At 50.3% G+C, this 18,703-nt stretch overlaps 1 protein-coding gene across 1 annotated transcript in view; it reads left to right on the top strand.

The window, feature by feature from the left end:
• Positions 1 to 18,500, top strand: part of cdh15 (cadherin 15, type 1, M-cadherin (myotubule)) — a 106,837-nt gene extending 88,337 nt beyond the window's left edge. Inside the window, exons 9-14 of the mRNA XM_068049854.1 lie at positions 3,467 to 3,609; positions 4,982 to 5,218; positions 9,989 to 10,228; positions 14,561 to 14,697; positions 16,266 to 16,433; positions 17,737 to 18,500. Coding sequence (XP_067905955.1) covers positions 3,467 to 3,609; positions 4,982 to 5,218; positions 9,989 to 10,228; positions 14,561 to 14,697; positions 16,266 to 16,433; positions 17,737 to 17,937 — 1,126 coding nt within the window. The 3' untranslated portion in view covers positions 17,938 to 18,500. The remainder of the gene's footprint in view (positions 1 to 3,466; positions 3,610 to 4,981; positions 5,219 to 9,988; positions 10,229 to 14,560; positions 14,698 to 16,265; positions 16,434 to 17,736) is intronic.
• Positions 18,501 to 18,703: the final 203 nt, after the last annotated feature.

Below are 18,703 nucleotides of genomic sequence, written 5' to 3'. Positions count from 1 at the left end.
CAGAGATTACTACTTTTGAGGTCCTGCTTGCTAATTTCTTACCTAGCTCCCTAAATTCTGACTGCAGGACCACATCCCTCTTTCTACCTATCTCATTGGTTCTGATGTGGACCACGACTGCTGGCTGTTCACTCTCCCCTTCAGCATGCTCAGTGACATCCTTGACCCTGGCACCAGGCAGGCAACATACCATCCTGGATTCACGTCTGCGGCCACAGAAACACCTGTCAGTTCCCCTGACTATTGAATCACCTATCACTATGGCTCCTCCAGTCTTCCCTGTACCCCCCTGTGCAGCTCAGCCACCCATGGTGCCATAGTCTTGGCTCTGGCTGCACTCCCCAGGTGAAGCATCACTTTCCTCTGTATTCAGAACTGAATACCTGTTGGAGAGTGAGATGCACTCAGGGGTCTCCTGCACTACCTGCCTGATTCTTTTTGACTGTCTGGTGGTCACCCATTCCCGTTCTCCCTGCATACTCTTAAGTTGTGGAGTGATCACATCTATAAACATGCTATCCACGTAGCTCTCATCCTCATGAATGCACTGCCATGTCGCCAGCTGCAGCTCAAGTTCCAAAACCCGGAGCTCAAGCTGCTTCAATTGACGACACTTCCCGCACAAATGGTTCTCCAGGATACGGGAAGCATCCAGGAGCTCCCACATAGTACAGGAGGTGAACTCCTGAGGTTGAAGCAGCCCTGCCATTCCTTTATTTATTAGTTGACCCTTTGCTATTGCAAAAAAAAACCTTACTGATACTACAACAGCTTAGAATTATTAATAAAACCTTACTAGTACTGATAAATCCTACTAAAAATCAATACAGTTCACTAGTTAAAATAACCATTTCCCTAAAACAAAATACCAGCTACTCACTTGTTCCTCATTATTAAGCTATTTACACACGCACCCTAAAAGTAGTGCACTAACCCACCCATTTAGAGCTATTCCCTCACAGCAGTTACTCACCAACCAATCACCTTGCAGCTTTCCTGTGACGTCACTGCTCACTTTGTTTTCAAACTCCGGTGTGCCTGGACTCCTCTCGGCTGCTCTCCCGGACGGTAAGTCTTCCAGCATTTGGTCCGTAGCCCTGCAGATTATGGCACTTGAGGTGCATATCCTTTCTTTTGGGCCTCCTTATCTCGAGAGACAATGGATACGCGCCTGGAGGTGGTCAGTGGTTTGTGAAGCAGCGCCTGGAGTGGCTATAATGGCCAATTCTGGAGTGACAGGCTCTTCCACAGGTGCTGCAGAGAAATTTGTTTGTTGGGGCTGTTGCACAGTTGGCTCCCCCCTTGCGCCTCTGTCTTTTTTCCTGCCAACTACTAAGTCTCTTCGACTCGCCACAATTTAGCCCTGTCTTTATGGCTGCCCGCCAGCTCTGGCGAATGCTGGCAACTGACTCCCACGACTTGTGATCAATGTCACACGATTTCATGTCGCGTTTGCAGACGTCTTTATAACGGAGACATGGACGGCCGGTGGGTCTGATACCAGTGGCGAGCTCGCTGTACAATGTGTCTTTGGGGATCCTGCCATCTTCCATGCGGCTCACATGGCCAAGCCATCTCAAGCGCCGCTGACTCAGTAGTGTGTATAAGCTGGGGATGTTGGCCGCTTCAAGGACTTCTGTGTTGGAGATATAGTCCTGCCACCTGATGCCAAGTATTCTCCGAAGGCAGCGAAGATGGAATATCCAGACCTCTTTTAAATGAGTTGTGGGTTTCTGCCTCAACTACCCTTTCAGGCAGTGAGTTCCAGACCCCCACCACCCTCTGGGTGAAAAAGTATTTCCTCATCTCCCCTCTAATTTTTCTACCAATCACTTTAAATCAATGCCCCCTCATCACTGACCTCTCTGCTAAGGAGAATAAACCCTTCACCTCTATCCAGGTCCCTCAAAATTTTGTACATTTCAGTCAGATCTCCCCTCAGCCTTCTCTGTTCCAAGGAGAACAACCCCAGCCTATCCAATCTTTCCTCACAGCTGCATTTTATTAGTCCTGCCAACGTAAATCCTCGCAAATCTCCTCTGTATCCTCTCTAGTGCAATTACATCCTTTCTGTAATGAGGTGACCAGAACTGCACACAGTACACAAGTTGTGGCCTAACCAATGAGTTATACAGTTTCAGCATAACCTCCCTGATCTTGTATTCTATACCTCGGATAATAAAGGAAAGGATTCCATATGCCTTCTTAACCACCTTATCGATCTGTCCTGCTACCTTCAGGGATCTGTGGACATTCACTCCCTCACTTCCTCTACACTTCTCAGTATTTTCCCATTAATCGTGTATTCATTTGCCTTGTTTGACCTCCCCAAATGCATCACCTCACACTCCTCCAAGTTGAATTCCATTTGCCACTTTTCTGCCCGTCTGACCAGACCATCAATATCTTCCTGCAGCCTACAGCTATCTTCCTCGCTATCTACCACACGGCCAATCTTTGTGTCATCTGCAAACTTCTTGATCAAGCCCTCTACATTTATGTCCAAATTGTTAATATATACCACAAAAAGCCGGGGACCCAATACTGAGCCCTGCGGAACACCACTAGAAACAGCCCTCCAGATGCTTAAAAGCCATCAACAATTACCCTTTGTTACCTGCCACTGAGCCAATTTTGTCTCCACCTTGCTTCATTTCCCTGGATCCCATGGGATTTTATTTTTTTAACCAGTGTGCCATGTGGGACCTTGTCAAAAGCCACATCCAGGTGTTTTCTCCCCTGTCCAGGTGTTTCCCCCCTCTATCTCTAGGTTGTTTTCCTCCATGTCCAGATTTATTTTCCGCCTGTTACCAGGTGTTTTCCTCCTATTTCTGGGTGTTTTGCCCCGTAACTGGGTGGTTTGTCCAGATGCAATGAAGGTTCACCAGGCTGATTGCTGGGATGGTGGGATTGTCCTATGAGGAGAGATTGAGGAGACTGGGCCTGTATTCTCCAGAGTTTAAAAGAATGAGAGGCGAACTCATTGAAGCATACAAAATTCTTACAGGGCTCGACAGGGTAGATGCAGGAAGGAGGTTTCCCCTAGCTGGGGGGAGGGGGAGGTCTAGAACCAGGAGACAGTTTCAGCATAAGAGGGAGGCCATTTAGGACTGAGATGAAGAGGAATTTCTTCACTCAGAGGGTGGTGACTCTTTGGAGGGCTCAGTCATTGAGTATGTTCAAGACAGAGATCGATAGATTTCTGGATATTAAAGATATTAAAAGAGATATGGAGATAGTGCAGGAAAATAGCATTGAGATAGAAGATCAGCCATGATCTAATTGAATGGCAGAGCAGGCTACTCCTGTTCCTGTTTCCTATGTTTTCCCCCCATCTGGGTGTTTTCTGCTGTGTCCAGTTGTTTTCTCTGTAATTCCGGGTGTTTTTCCAGTGTGTCCAGGTTTATTTTCCTCTATGTTCGGTGTTTCCCCCAGACCACTAACTTTGCCCTTTCCTATGTTCCAGTTACGGAATTCAGTATGATCCTGCCGATTGGCTGATTGTTGATGTGAACACAGGGGAAATAATTCTTCAGCAGAATATTGAGCGCAGGTCTCCGTTCCTGCTCAACCATCGATACACGGCCGTCATCACCGCCACTGACAGTGGTAAGAAGAGGGCAACGATAAAACAGATAATAAACAGCAAGTTACAACCAGACAGCAATAAACAGGGAATGACAAAACAGAGCAATAGAACAGTAAACAGAAAGAACACGTACAAACATTGCGCCTGTCATTCCTCACAGCAATGTCTTGATCAATCAGAGTCAAGCTGCCTGGTTTAAATTCCAAACAAAGCTTGGCAGTTAACTGTCAGTCATTGTAAACTGGTGTATTCTCCATGGCAACATCTCTACCAATCAGAGTCCACTTGCCAACCAATCAGCACTCTCCTCATACTATATAAAGTTCTTGTTTTCCCTTACATTGGTGTTCTTTCAGATTGTCCTGATGAGTGCAAGACATGAAAAGCTTCGACAACATGTCTCTATTTTCAGCAATCGTCAAGGAAATAGTAATTATTGTAACAGCAATAATAGTGAGAAACGGACTAATAATTAGAGTAATAAATAGTGGCAAGGCAGTAAACAGAGTATTTTAAGGATAGTTCCAGACTGGGAAATAGGGCAAGTAATTTGGGGAATTACATCAGCTGATGGCAGTCATCTTCTGGCATCTGATTCTATGCAATTGGAAAATGGACAGCTTTTTAAAAAAATCTTTGGACGAGTGACCAGGTTCCACAGTGAGTCCCATCCACCAACGCCCACTGCCACCCCTTCCCCTCCTTCCATTCCTCTCTCTCCCTCCTTTCCCCCTTCATTCCTCTCCCTCTCCCTCTCTCCCCTTCCATTCCTCTCTCTCCCTCCATTCCCCCTTCATTCCTCTCCCTCTCCCTCTCTCCCCTTCCATTCCTCTCTCTCCCTCCTTTCCCCCTTCCATTCCTCTCTCTCCCTCCTTTCCCCCTTCCATTCCTCTCCCTCTCCCTCTCTCCTCTTCCATTCCTCTCTCTCCCTCCTTTCCCCCTTCCATTCCTCTCTCTCCCTCCTTTCCCCCTTCATTCCTCTCCCTCTCCCTCTCTCCTCTTCCATTTCTCTCTCTCCCTCCTTTCCCCTTTCATTCCTCTCCCTCTCCCTCTCTCCCCTTCCATTCCTCTCTCTCCCTCCTTTCCCCCTCCCCCTCCATTCCTCTCCCTCTCCCCCGCCCCCCCTACCTTTCTCTGTCCCTTCCGCCTGCCCCTCTCCCTGACAGGAGGTAACCACTCCAGGACATGGCCATCTGTCCAAAGTATTTCCACATCCCTTGACCCCCCAGAAGCAGGTTATGGGCAGGGGATCTCGTCCCAACACGCACCCAGTGGGAATGCAGAATGTCTGGGCCACTTTGTTTTACTATAACGTAACTTCTGTTCTGAAGGAGGATTGGGCACGTTTCAGGTTTTTTGTAATTCTTTAACTTGTGCTGTTTGTGATCACAGGAGAGCCGCCACACACAGCAACAGGAACTCTGGAAATTTACGTGACTGAGGTCAATGATTTCCCCCCTGTCTTGTACCCACGCCTCGGCTTCATGTGTAGTCAGTGGGACAAGGATGATGGAGTCCTCCTCTGGGCAGTGGATGGTGACCTGGAGCCTCATGCTGAGCCCTTTCATTTTGAGATTGTTCCTGATAATTCCGAGTATTCCCAGAATTGGACGATCAGCCATCTAAATGGTGGGTGCATTGGTGCAGAGTGAGGGCGAAATGGATTGGGGCAACTTCAGACTCAGTAGGAGGACCTGCCACTGGCCATTGTTCTCAGAGAGGAAACTTTCCTCTGTATCTAACCCTGTGTTGTCCCTGTCCTGGGAGTGTTTGATGGGGACAGTATAGAGGGAGCTTTACTCTGTATCTAACCCTGTGCTGTACCTGTCCTGGGGAGTGTTTGATGGGGACACTGTAGAGGGAGCTTTACTCTGTATCTAACCCCATGCTGTCCCTGTCCTGGGAGTGTTTGATGGGGACAGTGTAGAGGGAGCTTTACTCTGTGTCTAACCCTGTACTGTACCTGTCCTGGGGAGTGTTTGATGGGGACAGTGTAGAGGGAGCTTTACTCTGTATCTAACCCTGTACTGTACCTGTCCTGGGGAGTGTTTGATGGGGACAGTGTAGAGGGAGCTTTACTCTGTATCTAACCCCATGCTGTCCCTGTCCTGGGAGTGTTTGATGGGGACAGTGTAGAGGGAGCTTTACTCTGTATCGGACCTGATAATTTCTATTTGACGACCACAACTTACAACCGCAACCACAGCAAGAATCTTAATTGAAAGTTAACACTTTGATTTATTATTAATTCTTCCTCTCTGTGTCTCTCTCTAGTCCCAGGGACTAAGGTCAATTAACCCAGCGTAGAAAAGAATCAAACTTATGCTCTCCATCACCCCTGTTCGTCCCTCAGACCTATACAAGTCCCTCAGCCAGTGCCTGAGGTGATGTGTCCACACTGCCTTCGCAACTGATGCCCCAGTTTTACCCTGATGAGGCACATTATATACCTGCAGCTTCTGTGGAATGTGATCGATCCCAAACCCAGACTTAAACCCAAACACGGACCAACCCTGATCCCTGACCGGATCCAGATCTGATCCCGACCTGATCCCCGACCTGATCCCTGACCTGATCCCGATCTGATCCCCGACCTGATTCGTGACCTGAGCCCGATCTGATCCCCGACCTGATCCTGATCTGATCCCCGACCTAATCCCTGACCTGATCCCCGACCTGATCCCTGACCTGATTCGTGACCTGAGCCCGATCTGATCCTGATCTGATCCCCGACCTGATCCCCGACCTGATCCCCGACCTGAATCCCTGACCTGATTCATGACCTGAGCCCGATCTGATCCTGATCTGATCCCCGACCTGATCCCAGACCTGAACCCAGACCTGATCCCTGACCTGATTCGTGACCTGATCCCGATCTGATCCCTGACCTGATCCCTGACCTGAACCCCGACCTTATCTCTGACCTGATTCATGACCTGAGCCCGCTCTGAGCCCAATCTGATCCCGATCTGATCCCTGACGTGATCCTGACCTGATCCCCGACCTGATCCCCGACCTGATCCCTGACCTGATACCCGATCTGATCCCTGACCTGATCCCGATCTGATCCCCGACCTGAACCCCGACCTGATCCTGATCTGATCCCCGACCTGATCCACGACCAGATCCCTGACCTGATCTCGATCTGATCCCCGACCTGGTCCCCGACTTGATCCCTGACCTGATCTCGATCTGATCCCCGACCAGATCCCTGACCTGATCTCGACCTGATCCCCGACCTGATCCCCGACCTGATCCCTGACCTGATCCTGATCTGATCCCCGACCAGATCCCTGACCTGATCCCGATCTGATCTCCGACCTGATCCCCGACCTGATCCCCGACCTGATCCCGATCTGATCCCCGACCTGATCCCTGACCTGGTCCTGATCTGATCCCTGACCTGATCCTGACCTGATCCCGATCGGATCCCCGACCTGATCCCCGACCTGATCCCCGACCTGATCCCTGACCTGATCCCAATCGGATCCCTGACCTGATCCCGATCTGATCCTGACCTGATCCCGATCTGATCCCTGACCTGTTCCTGACCTGATCCCTGACCTGATCCCTGACCTGATCCCTGACCTGATCCTGACCTGATCCCGATCTGATCCCTGATCTGATCCCTGACCTGAGCCCGATCCGATCCCTGACCTGAGCCCGATCTGATCCCTGACCTGTTCCTGACATGATCCCCGATCTGATCCCTGACCTGATCCCGATCTGATCCCTGACCTGATCCCGATCTGATCCCTGATCTGATCCCTGACCTGAGCCCGATCCGATCCTGATCTGATCCCCGACCTGATCCCAGACCTGAACCCAGACCTGATCCCTGACCTGATTCGTGACCTGAGCCCGATCTGATCCCGACCTGATCCCTGACCTGAACCCCGACCTGATCCCTGACCTGATTCATGACCTGAGCCCGCTCTGAGCCCAATCTGATCCCGATCTGATCCCTGACCTGATCCCGACCTGAACCCCGACCTGAACCCCGACCTGAACCCCGACCTGATCCTGATCTGATCCCCGACCTGATCCCTGACCTGATCCCTGACCTGATCCCCGACCTGGTCCCCGACTTGATCCCCGACCTGATCTCGATCTGATCCCTGACCAGATCCCTGACCTGATCTCGATCTGATCCCTGACCTGATCCCCGACCAGATCCCTGACCTGATCCCGATCTGATCTCCGACCTGATCCCCGACCTGATCCCTGACCTGATCCCTGACCTGGTCCTTATCTGATCCCTGACCTGATCCTGACCTGAACCTGACCTGATCCCGATCGGATCCCTGACCTGATCCCCGACCTGATCCCCGACCTGATCCCAATCGGATCCCCGACCTGATCCCGATCTGATCCTGACCTGATCCCGATCTGATCCCTGACCTGTTCCTGACATGATCCCCGACCTGATTCCTGACCTGATCCCGATCTGATCCCTGATCTGATCCCTGACCTGAGCCCAATCCGATCCCTGACCTGATCCCGATCTGATCCCTGACCTGAGCCCGATCTGATCCCTGACCTGTTCCTGACATGATCCCCGATCTGATCCCTGACCTGATCCCGATCTGATCCCTGACCTGATCCTGACCTGATCCCGATCTGATCCCTGACCTGAGCCCGATCCGATCCTGATCTGATCCCCGACCTGAACCCAGACCTGATCCCTGACCTGATTCGTGACCTGAGCCCGATCTGATCCCGATCTGATCCCTGACCTGAACCCCGACCTGATCTCTGACCTGATTCATGACCTGAGCCCGCTCTGATCCCGATCTGATCCCTGACGTGATCCTGACCTGATCCCCGACCTGATCCCTGAACTGATACCCGATCTGATCCCTGTCCTGATCCCGATCTGATCCCCGACCTGAACCCCGACCTGAACCCCGACCTGATCCTGATCTGATCCCCGACCTGATCCCCGACCAGATCCCTGACCTGATCTCGATCTGATCCCCGACCTGGTCCCCGACTTGATCCCTGACCTGATCTCGATCTGATCCCTGACCAGATCCCTGACCTGATCCCGACCAGATCCCTGACCTGATCTCGACCTGATCCCCGACCTGATCCCCGATCTGATCTCCGACCTGATCCCCGATCTGATCCCTGACCTGATCCCCGATCTGATCCCGATCTGATCCCTGACCTGATCCCTGACCTGCTCCCTGACCTGATCCCGATCTGATCCCTGACCTGAGCCCGATCTGATCCCTGGCCTGATCCCTGGCCTGCTCCCTGACCTGATCCCGATCTGATCCCTGACCTGAGCCCGATCTGATGCCTGGCCTGATCCTGACCTGATCCCTGACCTGATCCTGACCTGATCCCTGACCTGATCCCGATCTGATCCCCGACCTGATCCTGATCTGATCCCTGACCTGAGCCGGATCTGATCCCTGACCTGCTCCCGATCTGCTCCCTGACCTGCTCCCTGACCTGATCCCGATCTGATCCCTGACCTGATCCCTGACCTGATCCCTGACCTGCTCCCTGACCTGATCCTGATCTGATCCCTGACCTGATCCCTGACCTGATCCCCGACCTGATCCCCGATCTGATCCCCGACCTGATCCCTGACCTGATCCCTGACCTGATCCTGACCTGATCCCTGACCTGATCCCGACCTGATCCTGATCTGATCCCTGACCTGAGCCCGATCTGATCCCTGACCTGCTCCCGATCTGATCCCTGACCTGCTCCCTGACCTGATCCCGATCTGATCCCTGACCTGATCCCTGATCTGATCCCTAACCTGATCCCTGACCTGATCCCTGACCTGCTCCCTGACCTGATCCCCGACCTGATCCCCGATCTGATCCCTGATCTGATCCCTGACCTGATCCCCGATCTGATCCCTGACCTGATCCCGATCTGATCCCTGATCTGATCCCTGACCTGATCCTGACCTGATCCCTGACCTGATCCCTGACCTGATCCCTGATCTGATCCCTGACCTGATCCCTGACCTGATCCCCGACCTGATCCCCGATCTGATCCCTGACCTGATCCCGATCTGATCCCTGACCTGATCCTGATCTGATCCCCAACCCACTCCCTGACCTGATCCCCAACCCACTCCCTGACCTGATCCCCATCTGATCCCTGACCTGAATCCCAGCTGGATCCCCAATCTGATCCTTGGCCTGATCCCTCATTCAATCCTGAGCTAATCCTGGTCCGTGACTCGATCCCTGACCTGATCCAATATCCAGTTCCGTGTGTTTCCAGAACTTTTGATTCTGGATTTTGTGATATTGAATTTAGAACCCTGGGAATTATCGAGTGAATGTACTCATGGAGTGTGAGATTTGGGAGCTTGGTTACAGAGAGATTGGGATCCCGATAGTTTTCAGCTTTCTGCTCTCACTCTGACAGACACACACTCTCAGCTGAGGGCTCTGCAGGATGTCAGTGAGGGAACCTACAGCCTGCAGATTCGGGTGAGTGACTCTGGGGAGCCTCGTCTGAGCCAGGATCATATGCTGAACGTGACCGTCTGTTTCTGCAGTGTGAGAGGAGACTGCACGTCAAGAGTAGCTGCAATTATCGGTACCCATGTGGGGCTGAGCTTTGGAGCTGCGATGGTGATTCTCGCCAGCGTCCTGCTCTTACTCCGTGAGTATTACAGTCTCCTTGCTATCCCAGTCTGATCCATTCCCCAGTTTCTGTTTCACATCTTGTTCATGGTGTTACGCCTCCCAGCCATTGAGTTTAATGTGAATTCGATATCGAGCCCTTGTTACTGCCCTCAGTGTCCTGGAGCAGAAGTCTGATGGCCCAGTTAATTCCAATGCTCCGCCCAATAAATTATCCACGAGGATTTTAGCTGGAAGTGGGGCTCTGAGGGGCAAAGGAGAGCTGGGATGAGCTGGTGCATGAGGAGGTGATGAGTGGGTGGCTGCCACGGATGGAGGAAGATCCCAGCTGATTGGGGCCAGATTGCAGATCCCACCATCACCAGTAGTCATCTCAATTTCTGCTCAATGTTGGATTCTAAGAGGGTAATTTTAACCCTAAAAACGGGAGGGTTTGAGTCGGGTGTAAATATGATAAAAACCACAACCCAATGTCAACTTCCAGATTTATCAGAGGGGGGGCAGGGCTGTGGGTGACCAATCCGCTCCCAGGTGGCATGTTTGTTATTTGAATATTATAATGAAGCTTCAGCCTTAGATTTAATCTCCATTTTCATGCTGGCCTGTTGGGCTTCCTGGGCTTCAGCAAAACCAGCATCTAAAAGGAGGTGAGGGCAGTTAGATCCTGATGCTTCTGATTGCTCCATGGCAACCCCCCCCCCCCCCCCCGCAGCCAGGATCTCTCCCCGGCAGCAGCCTGCTGGATGCCACAGGCCCTCCCACCCAACAGTCAGCCGGACTCTCAATCCAGCTGCACCCAGGAAGCAGACAAAAAATATTAATCAGGCCCTGCCATTAAATTAGGTTTCCTGGCCGAGAAATAGCCACTCCCACCAGGCTACCTCCACACCTCCAGGTTAATATCAAAGGCACAGTCACCCTACATCCTGCCTTTCCAGAAGAGGCCCAGAGGCAGGGCTCAGCAGCAGGCTCGGGATGTCTGGCTCATTCAATTGGGCAACACCATCGACACCTGGACTGAAATTACTGGGGAGTGGGCACGAGGCTGATTGTCTCCTGCTTCACACCCAATGAACACACACTTCAGTCAACAAAAGAGAGTCAAAAAGAAACAATAAGGCACACTTATATAGCACCTCAGGACATCCCAAGCGCTTTATAGCCAGTGAAGAACTTTTGAAATCTTGTCACTGTCGCAATGCAAAATCATGGCAGCCAATTTCTGCACAGCAAGAGCCCGCAATAAGCAATGAGATAACGAGCATATCATCTCTTTCAGTAATGATGGTTGTGGGATAAGTACTGGCCCCAGGACACTGGGATAAACTTCCTTGCTCTTCGAAATAGTTCTGTGGGATCTTTTATGAGGGGGCAGGTGGGGCCTCGGTTTGAAGTCCCATCCGTAAGACAGTGTAGCATTCCCTCAGTACTGACCCTCTGACAGTGCAGCACTCCGTCAGTACTGACCCTCTGACAGTGCAGCACTCCCTCAGTACTGACCCTCCGACATTGCAGCACTCCCTCAGTACTGACCCTCTGACAGTGCAGCACTCCCTCAGTACTGACCCTCTGACAGTGCAGCGCTCCCTCAGCACTGACCCTCCTACAGTGCAGCACTCCCTCAGTACTGTCCCTCTGACAGTGCAGCGCTCCCTCAGTACTGACCCTCTGACAGTGCAGCGCCCCCTCAGTACTGACCCTCTGACAGTGCAGCACTCCCTCAGTACTGACCCTCTGACAGTGCAGCACTCCCTCCGTACTGACCCTCTGACAGTGCAGCATTCCCTCAGTACTGACCCTCTGACAGTGCACCGCCCCCTCAGTACTGACCCTCTGTGCAGCACTCCCTCCGTACTGACCCTCTGACAGTGCAGCACTCCCTCAGTTCTGACCCTCTCACAGTGCAGCACTCCCTCAGTTCTGACCCTCTGACAGTGCAGCATTCCCTCAGTACTGACCCTCTGACAGTGCAGCGCCCCCTCAGTACTGACCCTCTGACAGTGCAGCACTCCCTCCGTACTGACCCTCTCACAGTGCAGCACTCCCTCAGTTCTGACCCTCTGACAGTGCAGCATTCCCTCAGTACTGACCCTCTGACAGTGCAGCATTACCTCAGTACTGACCCTCTGACAGTGCAGCGCCCCCTCAGTTCTGACCCTCTGACAGTGCAGCACTCCCTCCGTACTGACCCTCTGACAGTGCAGCGCCCCCTCAGTTCTGACCCTCTGACAGTGCAGCACTCCCTCCGTACTGACCCTCTGACAGTGCAGCACTCCCTCAGTACTGACCCTCTGACAGTGCAGCACTCCCTCCGTTCTGACCCTCTGACAGTGCAGCATTCCCTCAGTACTGACCCTCTGACAGTGCACCGCCCCCTCAGTACTGACCCTCTGTGCAGCACTCCCTCCGTACTGACCCTCTGACAGTGCAGCACTCCCTCAGTTCTGACCCTCTCACAGTGCAGCACTCCCTCAGTTCTGACCCTCTGACAGTGCAGCATTCCCTCAGTACTGACCCTCTGACAGTGCAGCGCTCCCTCAGTACTGACCCTCTGACAGTGCAGCGCCCCCTCAGTACTGACCCTCTGACAGTGCAGCACTCCCTCCGTACTGACCCTCTGACAGTGCAGCGCCCCCTCAGTTCTGACCCTCTGACAGTGCAGCACTCCCTCCGTACTGACCCTCTGACAGTGCAGCGCCCCCTCAGTACTGACCCTCTGACAGTGCAGCACTCCCTCCGTACTGACCCTCTGACAGTGCAGCGCCCCCTCAGTTCTGACCCTCTGACAGTGCAGCGCCCCCTCAGTACTGACCCTCTGACAGTGCAGCGCCCCCTCAGTACTGACCCTCTGACAGTGCAGCACTCCCTCAGAATTGAAGCTCAAGATCAGCCATGATCGTATTGAATGGCAGAGCAGGTTCGATGGGTCATATGGTCTATTTCTGCTCCTATTTCTTGTGTTCCTGCCAAAGTGGACAACTTCACATTTTCCCACTTTAAACTCCATCTGCCACATTTTTGCCCACTCACTTAACCTATCTATATCCCTTCGCAGACTCCTTGTATCCTCCTCACAACTTGCTTTCCTACCTATTTCCGTATCATCAGCAAATTTGGCTGCAATACACTCGGTCCCTTCATCCAAGTCATTAATATAGATTGTAAATAGTTGAAGCCTCAGCACTGATCCCCGTGGCACTCCACTAGTTACATTTGCCATCCTGAAAATGACCCATTTATCCTGACTCTCTATTTCCTTTTAGTTATCTAATCCTCTATCCATGCTAACATATCACCCCCAACGCCATGAGCTCTTATCTTGTGTAGTAATCTTTTCTTTGGCACCTTATCAAATGTCTTTTGGAAATCCAAATACACTACATCTCCTGGTTCCCCTTTATCCATCCTGCTTGTTACATCCTCAAAGAACTCTAATAAATCTGTCAAACACGATTTCCCTTCACGAAACCATGTTGACTCTGCCTAATTGTTTGTGATTTTCTAGATGTCCTGCTACTACCTCTTTTATAATAGATTCTAGCATTTTCCCAACGACAGAACTTCGGCTAACTGGCCTATAGTTTCCTGCTTTCTGTCTCCCCCTTATCTTGAACAGAGGTGTTGCACCTCCCGACTTCTTAAAGCCTGTCCACCATCTACAGGGCACAAGTCAGGAGTCCGATGGAATACTCTCCCTTTGCCAGATGACTGCAGCTCCAACAACAGTCAAAAAGCTTGACACCATCCAAGACAAAGCAATCTGCTTGATCGGCACCCCATCCACCACTTTAAACATTCACTCCCTCCACCAACGACGCACAGTGGCAGCAGTGTGTACCATCTACAAGGTGCACAACAGTAACTTGCCAAGGATTGTTCGACAGCACCTTCCAAACCCGTGACCTCTACCACCTAGAAGGACAAGAACAGCAGATGCATGGGAACACCACCAACTGCAAGTTCCTCTCCAAGTCACGTACCATCTTGACTTGGAACTATATTGTCATTCCTTCACTGTCGCTGGGTCAAAATCCTGGAAGTCCCTTCCTAAAAGCACTGTGGGTGTACCTACCCCACATGGACTGCAGTGGTTCAAGAAGGCAGTTCACCACCAGCTTCTCAAGGGCAATTAAGGATGGGCAATAAATGCTGGCCCAGCCAGCAACGCCCACATCCCAAGAACAAATTTTTAAAAAGCTCCGTCCGGTTAGGGATCCGAAGGGTCTGAAAGACAGGAACTGTCTCCCTCGGCCCAGGGGAGGCCCCGTGGGTCATGAATTGAGGCCCATCTCAATGATCATGCTAACCTTTATTCTTTCTCTTTCTCCTCCTCACACTGTCACTGTTGCAGTTCTCATTCTGCTGGTGGCGGTTACTGACTGCCTTCACCGCCGATTCCATCACAAAGGACTCCTGGCTGCTTCCGAGGATGACATTCGGGACAACATTTTAAACTATGATGAGCAGGGAGGAGGAGAAGAAGATCAGGTCAGTGAGCAAATCACAAATGATAGTATATAATCCCCAAACAACATCAACATATACAATGTAACTGCAGGCAGTACTTACTGTGCATAGAAACCCAGTATATAATCCCACCCTTTTACATAATCCTCACCCCATACATAATCCCACCCTCATATAATCCCCACCACCGTATATAATCCCCATAATCGTATATAATCCCCACCAACGTGTATAATCCCCACCTCCCAAATATAATCCCTGCCATCATATACATTCCCCACCTCTCATATCTAATCCTCACAACCATATATAATCCATCACCATATATAATCCCCACCTCCATATATAATCCCTACCACCATATATAATACCCACCTCCCATATCTAATCCCAAGTGCATATAATCCCCATTTCCCATAGAAAAATCACACCACAGTAGATAAATCACCACCATATATAATCCCCACCCTCATATATAATTCCCATCCCCGTATATAATCCTCACCCCTGTATATAATCCCCACCTCCCATATCTAATCCCAACAGTATATAATCCCCGCCACCGTATATAATCCCCACCTCCCATATATAACCCCTGTCACCATATATATTCCCCACCACAGTAGATAATCTTCCCTGTGTATAATCATTGCCCCATATAAAATTCCTGCCCTCTTCACATACCCTCCCCATATATAATTTTAAATTCGAGATTGATACACTTTTGTTAACCAAAGGTATTAAGGGATATAGGAAAAAGGCTGGAATATGGAGCAAAGATCACAGATCAGCCATGATCACATTGAATGGCGGAACAGGCTCAAGGGGCTGATCGGCTTCCTCCTGTTCCTATAAGTGATCAGAGACAGAAAGTGAGAAAGCAAGAAAGAGAGATAGTCAGAGAGGGGCACATAGAGACAGACACACACACACAGACACACACACACACAGACACAACACACACACAGACACACAGACTCACACACAAACGAGAGAGAGAGAGGGACACAGAGACACATGAGTAAGGGGCATAAAGAGACACACACAAGAGAGACAGAGACAAATAGAAAGAAACACATGGAGAAGGACAGAGTGAGAGAGACAGACTAACACACAGAAAGAAGGATATAGACAGAGTGTGTGTGACTGAGAGTGAGGACACAGAGAGAGTGAGGAGACAGAGTGGGGTATTAAAGGCTCCCTAAATGACTGTAGCCTATTCTTGTGAAACAGTTAACATTCAGGGAGCTTGTACATGATCAGATCTATATTAAAGTTTAGCACAGCAGTCATCACTGATATTGAGGAATCATTAAATCTATAACTGCTACAAGTCTCTGGTGTGATTCCTTCTGTCCACTTTTCAATTACTGGTCAATTAATCTGTTTGGTAGTTTACAGCTTTTCCAAAGTCGGGGAAGATCATGGGATACTGTGTGAAATAACCAGCCACTAAGATACAGTAATGAGAGTTTCTGTTCGATCCCTGAGTATAACACCCTTCTGCCCTGGAAACATACTTTCAGATTTCCACACAGCACTAGGCTGCTACCCTGGCCTCTGTGTAACAGTTAATTTTTTTTTCCCAGGATGCCTATAACATTGACCAGTTAAGGAACCCAGATGAAATCTTGCCCTCAACTCCAAGCAGAGGAAAACAACCAATCAGAAGAGATGCTCCCTTCAATTATGGACAGCCGCAGTATCCCAGGAAACCCCCAGCTGACCCCAATGACATCAAGGATTTCATCAATGAGGTGGGTTTCCAAAGAGGGAGCTCGGAGGCAATGGGACAAACACTACAGCTTCGTTCTTACTAATTGTAAATAGTCTGCATCTGTATTATAAGCTCAATGCTTCCTGTACAGTTAGAATCATAGAATGTTTAAGGCACAGAAAGAGGTCACGTGGCCCATCGTGTCTGTGCTGGCCGAAAAACGAGCCACCCAGTCTAATCCCACTTCCAGCATTAGGTCCGCAGCCCTGCAGATTACAGCACTTGAGGTGCATATCCAGACTCATTTTGAATGAGTTGAGGGTCTCTGCCTCAACTATTCTTTCAGGCAGTGAGTTTCAGACCCGCACTGCTTTCTGGGTGAAAAAATGTTTCCTCATTTCCCCTCTAATCTTTCTACCAATCACTTTAAATCTATGCCCCTCGTCACTGACCTCTCTGCCAAGGTAAAAAGGTCCTTCACCTCCACTCTATCCAGGTCACTCACAATTTTGTGCATTTATTCAAATCTCCCCTCAGCCTTCTCTGTTCCAAGGAGAACAACCCCAGCCGATCCAATCTTTCCTCATAGCTGCATTTTTCCAGTCCTGGCAACATCCTCGTAAATGATGTACCACTAAGGGTCTCATTGGCCCGATGGGAAAAAGAGCTTGTTAAGTAGAGGAAACCAGCTTATTAACTGTAGTTATTGCAAAAGTAATCCAATTAAATTATCCTTATATGAAGTAGTGGTTTAACTTTTTCTATAATCATGGACATAGGGGTGGTAAGAAAAATGTATAAACAATAGCAGCTTGAAAGCTTGCACTGATATTGGAAAGATCTGCTCCACCTTTACTGAGCGCTGAACTGTAATGTGTTTGCGCCCTGATCTATCTATGACCTGATACGGGTGTAAGCACTGTTAAGTACAATTACATGAACTGTACGCTTAAAAATCTATGACACTCGATCTCAGTGGTTAGTATCATGGATTTGAGAAGTAGGTAGAATGTCTAATCATAAATACGAACAATCCTCAGACAGTCCTGTAGACTAAGCTCAATGCTTCCTGTGCAGTTACACTCTGCTGCTACTGTATACTGATGCTGATGTTACCTGTATAGTCCTATATCATGCCATGTTTCGACAGTGCCGTGTGCCACTGTCTCTCCCGGCAGTGCCGTGTGCCACTGTCTCTCCCGGCAGTGCCGTGTGCCACTGTCTCTCCCGGCAGTGCCGTGTGCCACTGTCTCTCCCGGCAGTGCCGTGTGCCACTGTCTCTCCCGGCAGTGCCGTGTGCTCTGTCCTTGTGCTCACTAATACTTCTCTTTTTGCCTGTGCAGGGATTGGATGCAGCTGATAATGACCCGAATGCCCCACCGTACGACACTGCTCTGATCTATGACTATGAGGGTGAGGGCTCTCTGGCTGAGACTCTGAGCTCCATCACATCCAGGGCTTCCGACTCAGACCAGGATTACGACTACCTCAGTGACTGGGGCCCTCGCTTTAAGAAGCTGGCCGATATGTATGGCGATCACTAACTCTCGGCCCTTCTGAGATCCCCATAGTTTCAGTCTGAGGAAATGTATTATTCTGACTGAATTACTAAATGTCTGAAATTATTCTCATTCTTTACCAATAATTTGGATGGGTTCCCAACTGAACTCTAAGCCACAACTCTGTGATATGGGACACTACAGTCAAACCTTTCATCTCAGGGGTCAGTGGGTGAGGGTGATATTGTACTGAATGTGTTGTAAACTTGGTCACATTGGCATTCCTTTCCATGCTAACAAACAAATGCTCAGCAGGTTAACAGGGAAAGGGACAGAGAGAGAGATGGAGATAGCGAGAGAGAGGGAGATCGAGAGGCAGAGACAGGGAGAGAGAGGGGCGTGAGGGAGAGAGAGATGGAGATGGAGCGAGACAGAGACAGAGAGAGAGAGAGATGAAGTCTGTACATAGAGAACAAGGCAGAGAGGGAACAAGTTCAGAGACAGCAGAGTGAGTTGGATGTTGTACAGTATGTGAGAGAAAGGATGGGGATTCAGTGGGGTACGGTGTGTTTGTGAAAGGCTGGGATGTTGGATGGGGTAGAGTGTGAAGAGGTGAGGAGTTGGATGGGGTACAGTGTCTGTAGGTGAGAGGGTGGGAAATTGGGATACAGTGTGTGCATGAAAGAGGGTCGGGTGTTGCATGGGGTACAGTGTGTGAGAGAGGGTGGGGAGTTGGATGGGTTACAGTGTGTGAAAGAGAGGGTGGGGAGTTGGATGGGTTACAGTGTGTGTGTGAGAGAGGGTAGAGAGT

Source organism: Heterodontus francisci, chromosome 17 (assembly GCF_036365525.1).
Source record: "Heterodontus francisci isolate sHetFra1 chromosome 17, sHetFra1.hap1, whole genome shotgun sequence".
NCBI classification, from domain to species: Eukaryota; Metazoa; Chordata; class Chondrichthyes; order Heterodontiformes; family Heterodontidae; genus Heterodontus; species Heterodontus francisci.
The sequence above is the reverse complement of the archived record's forward strand: the minus strand, read 5'-3'. Positions and strand labels throughout refer to the sequence as shown.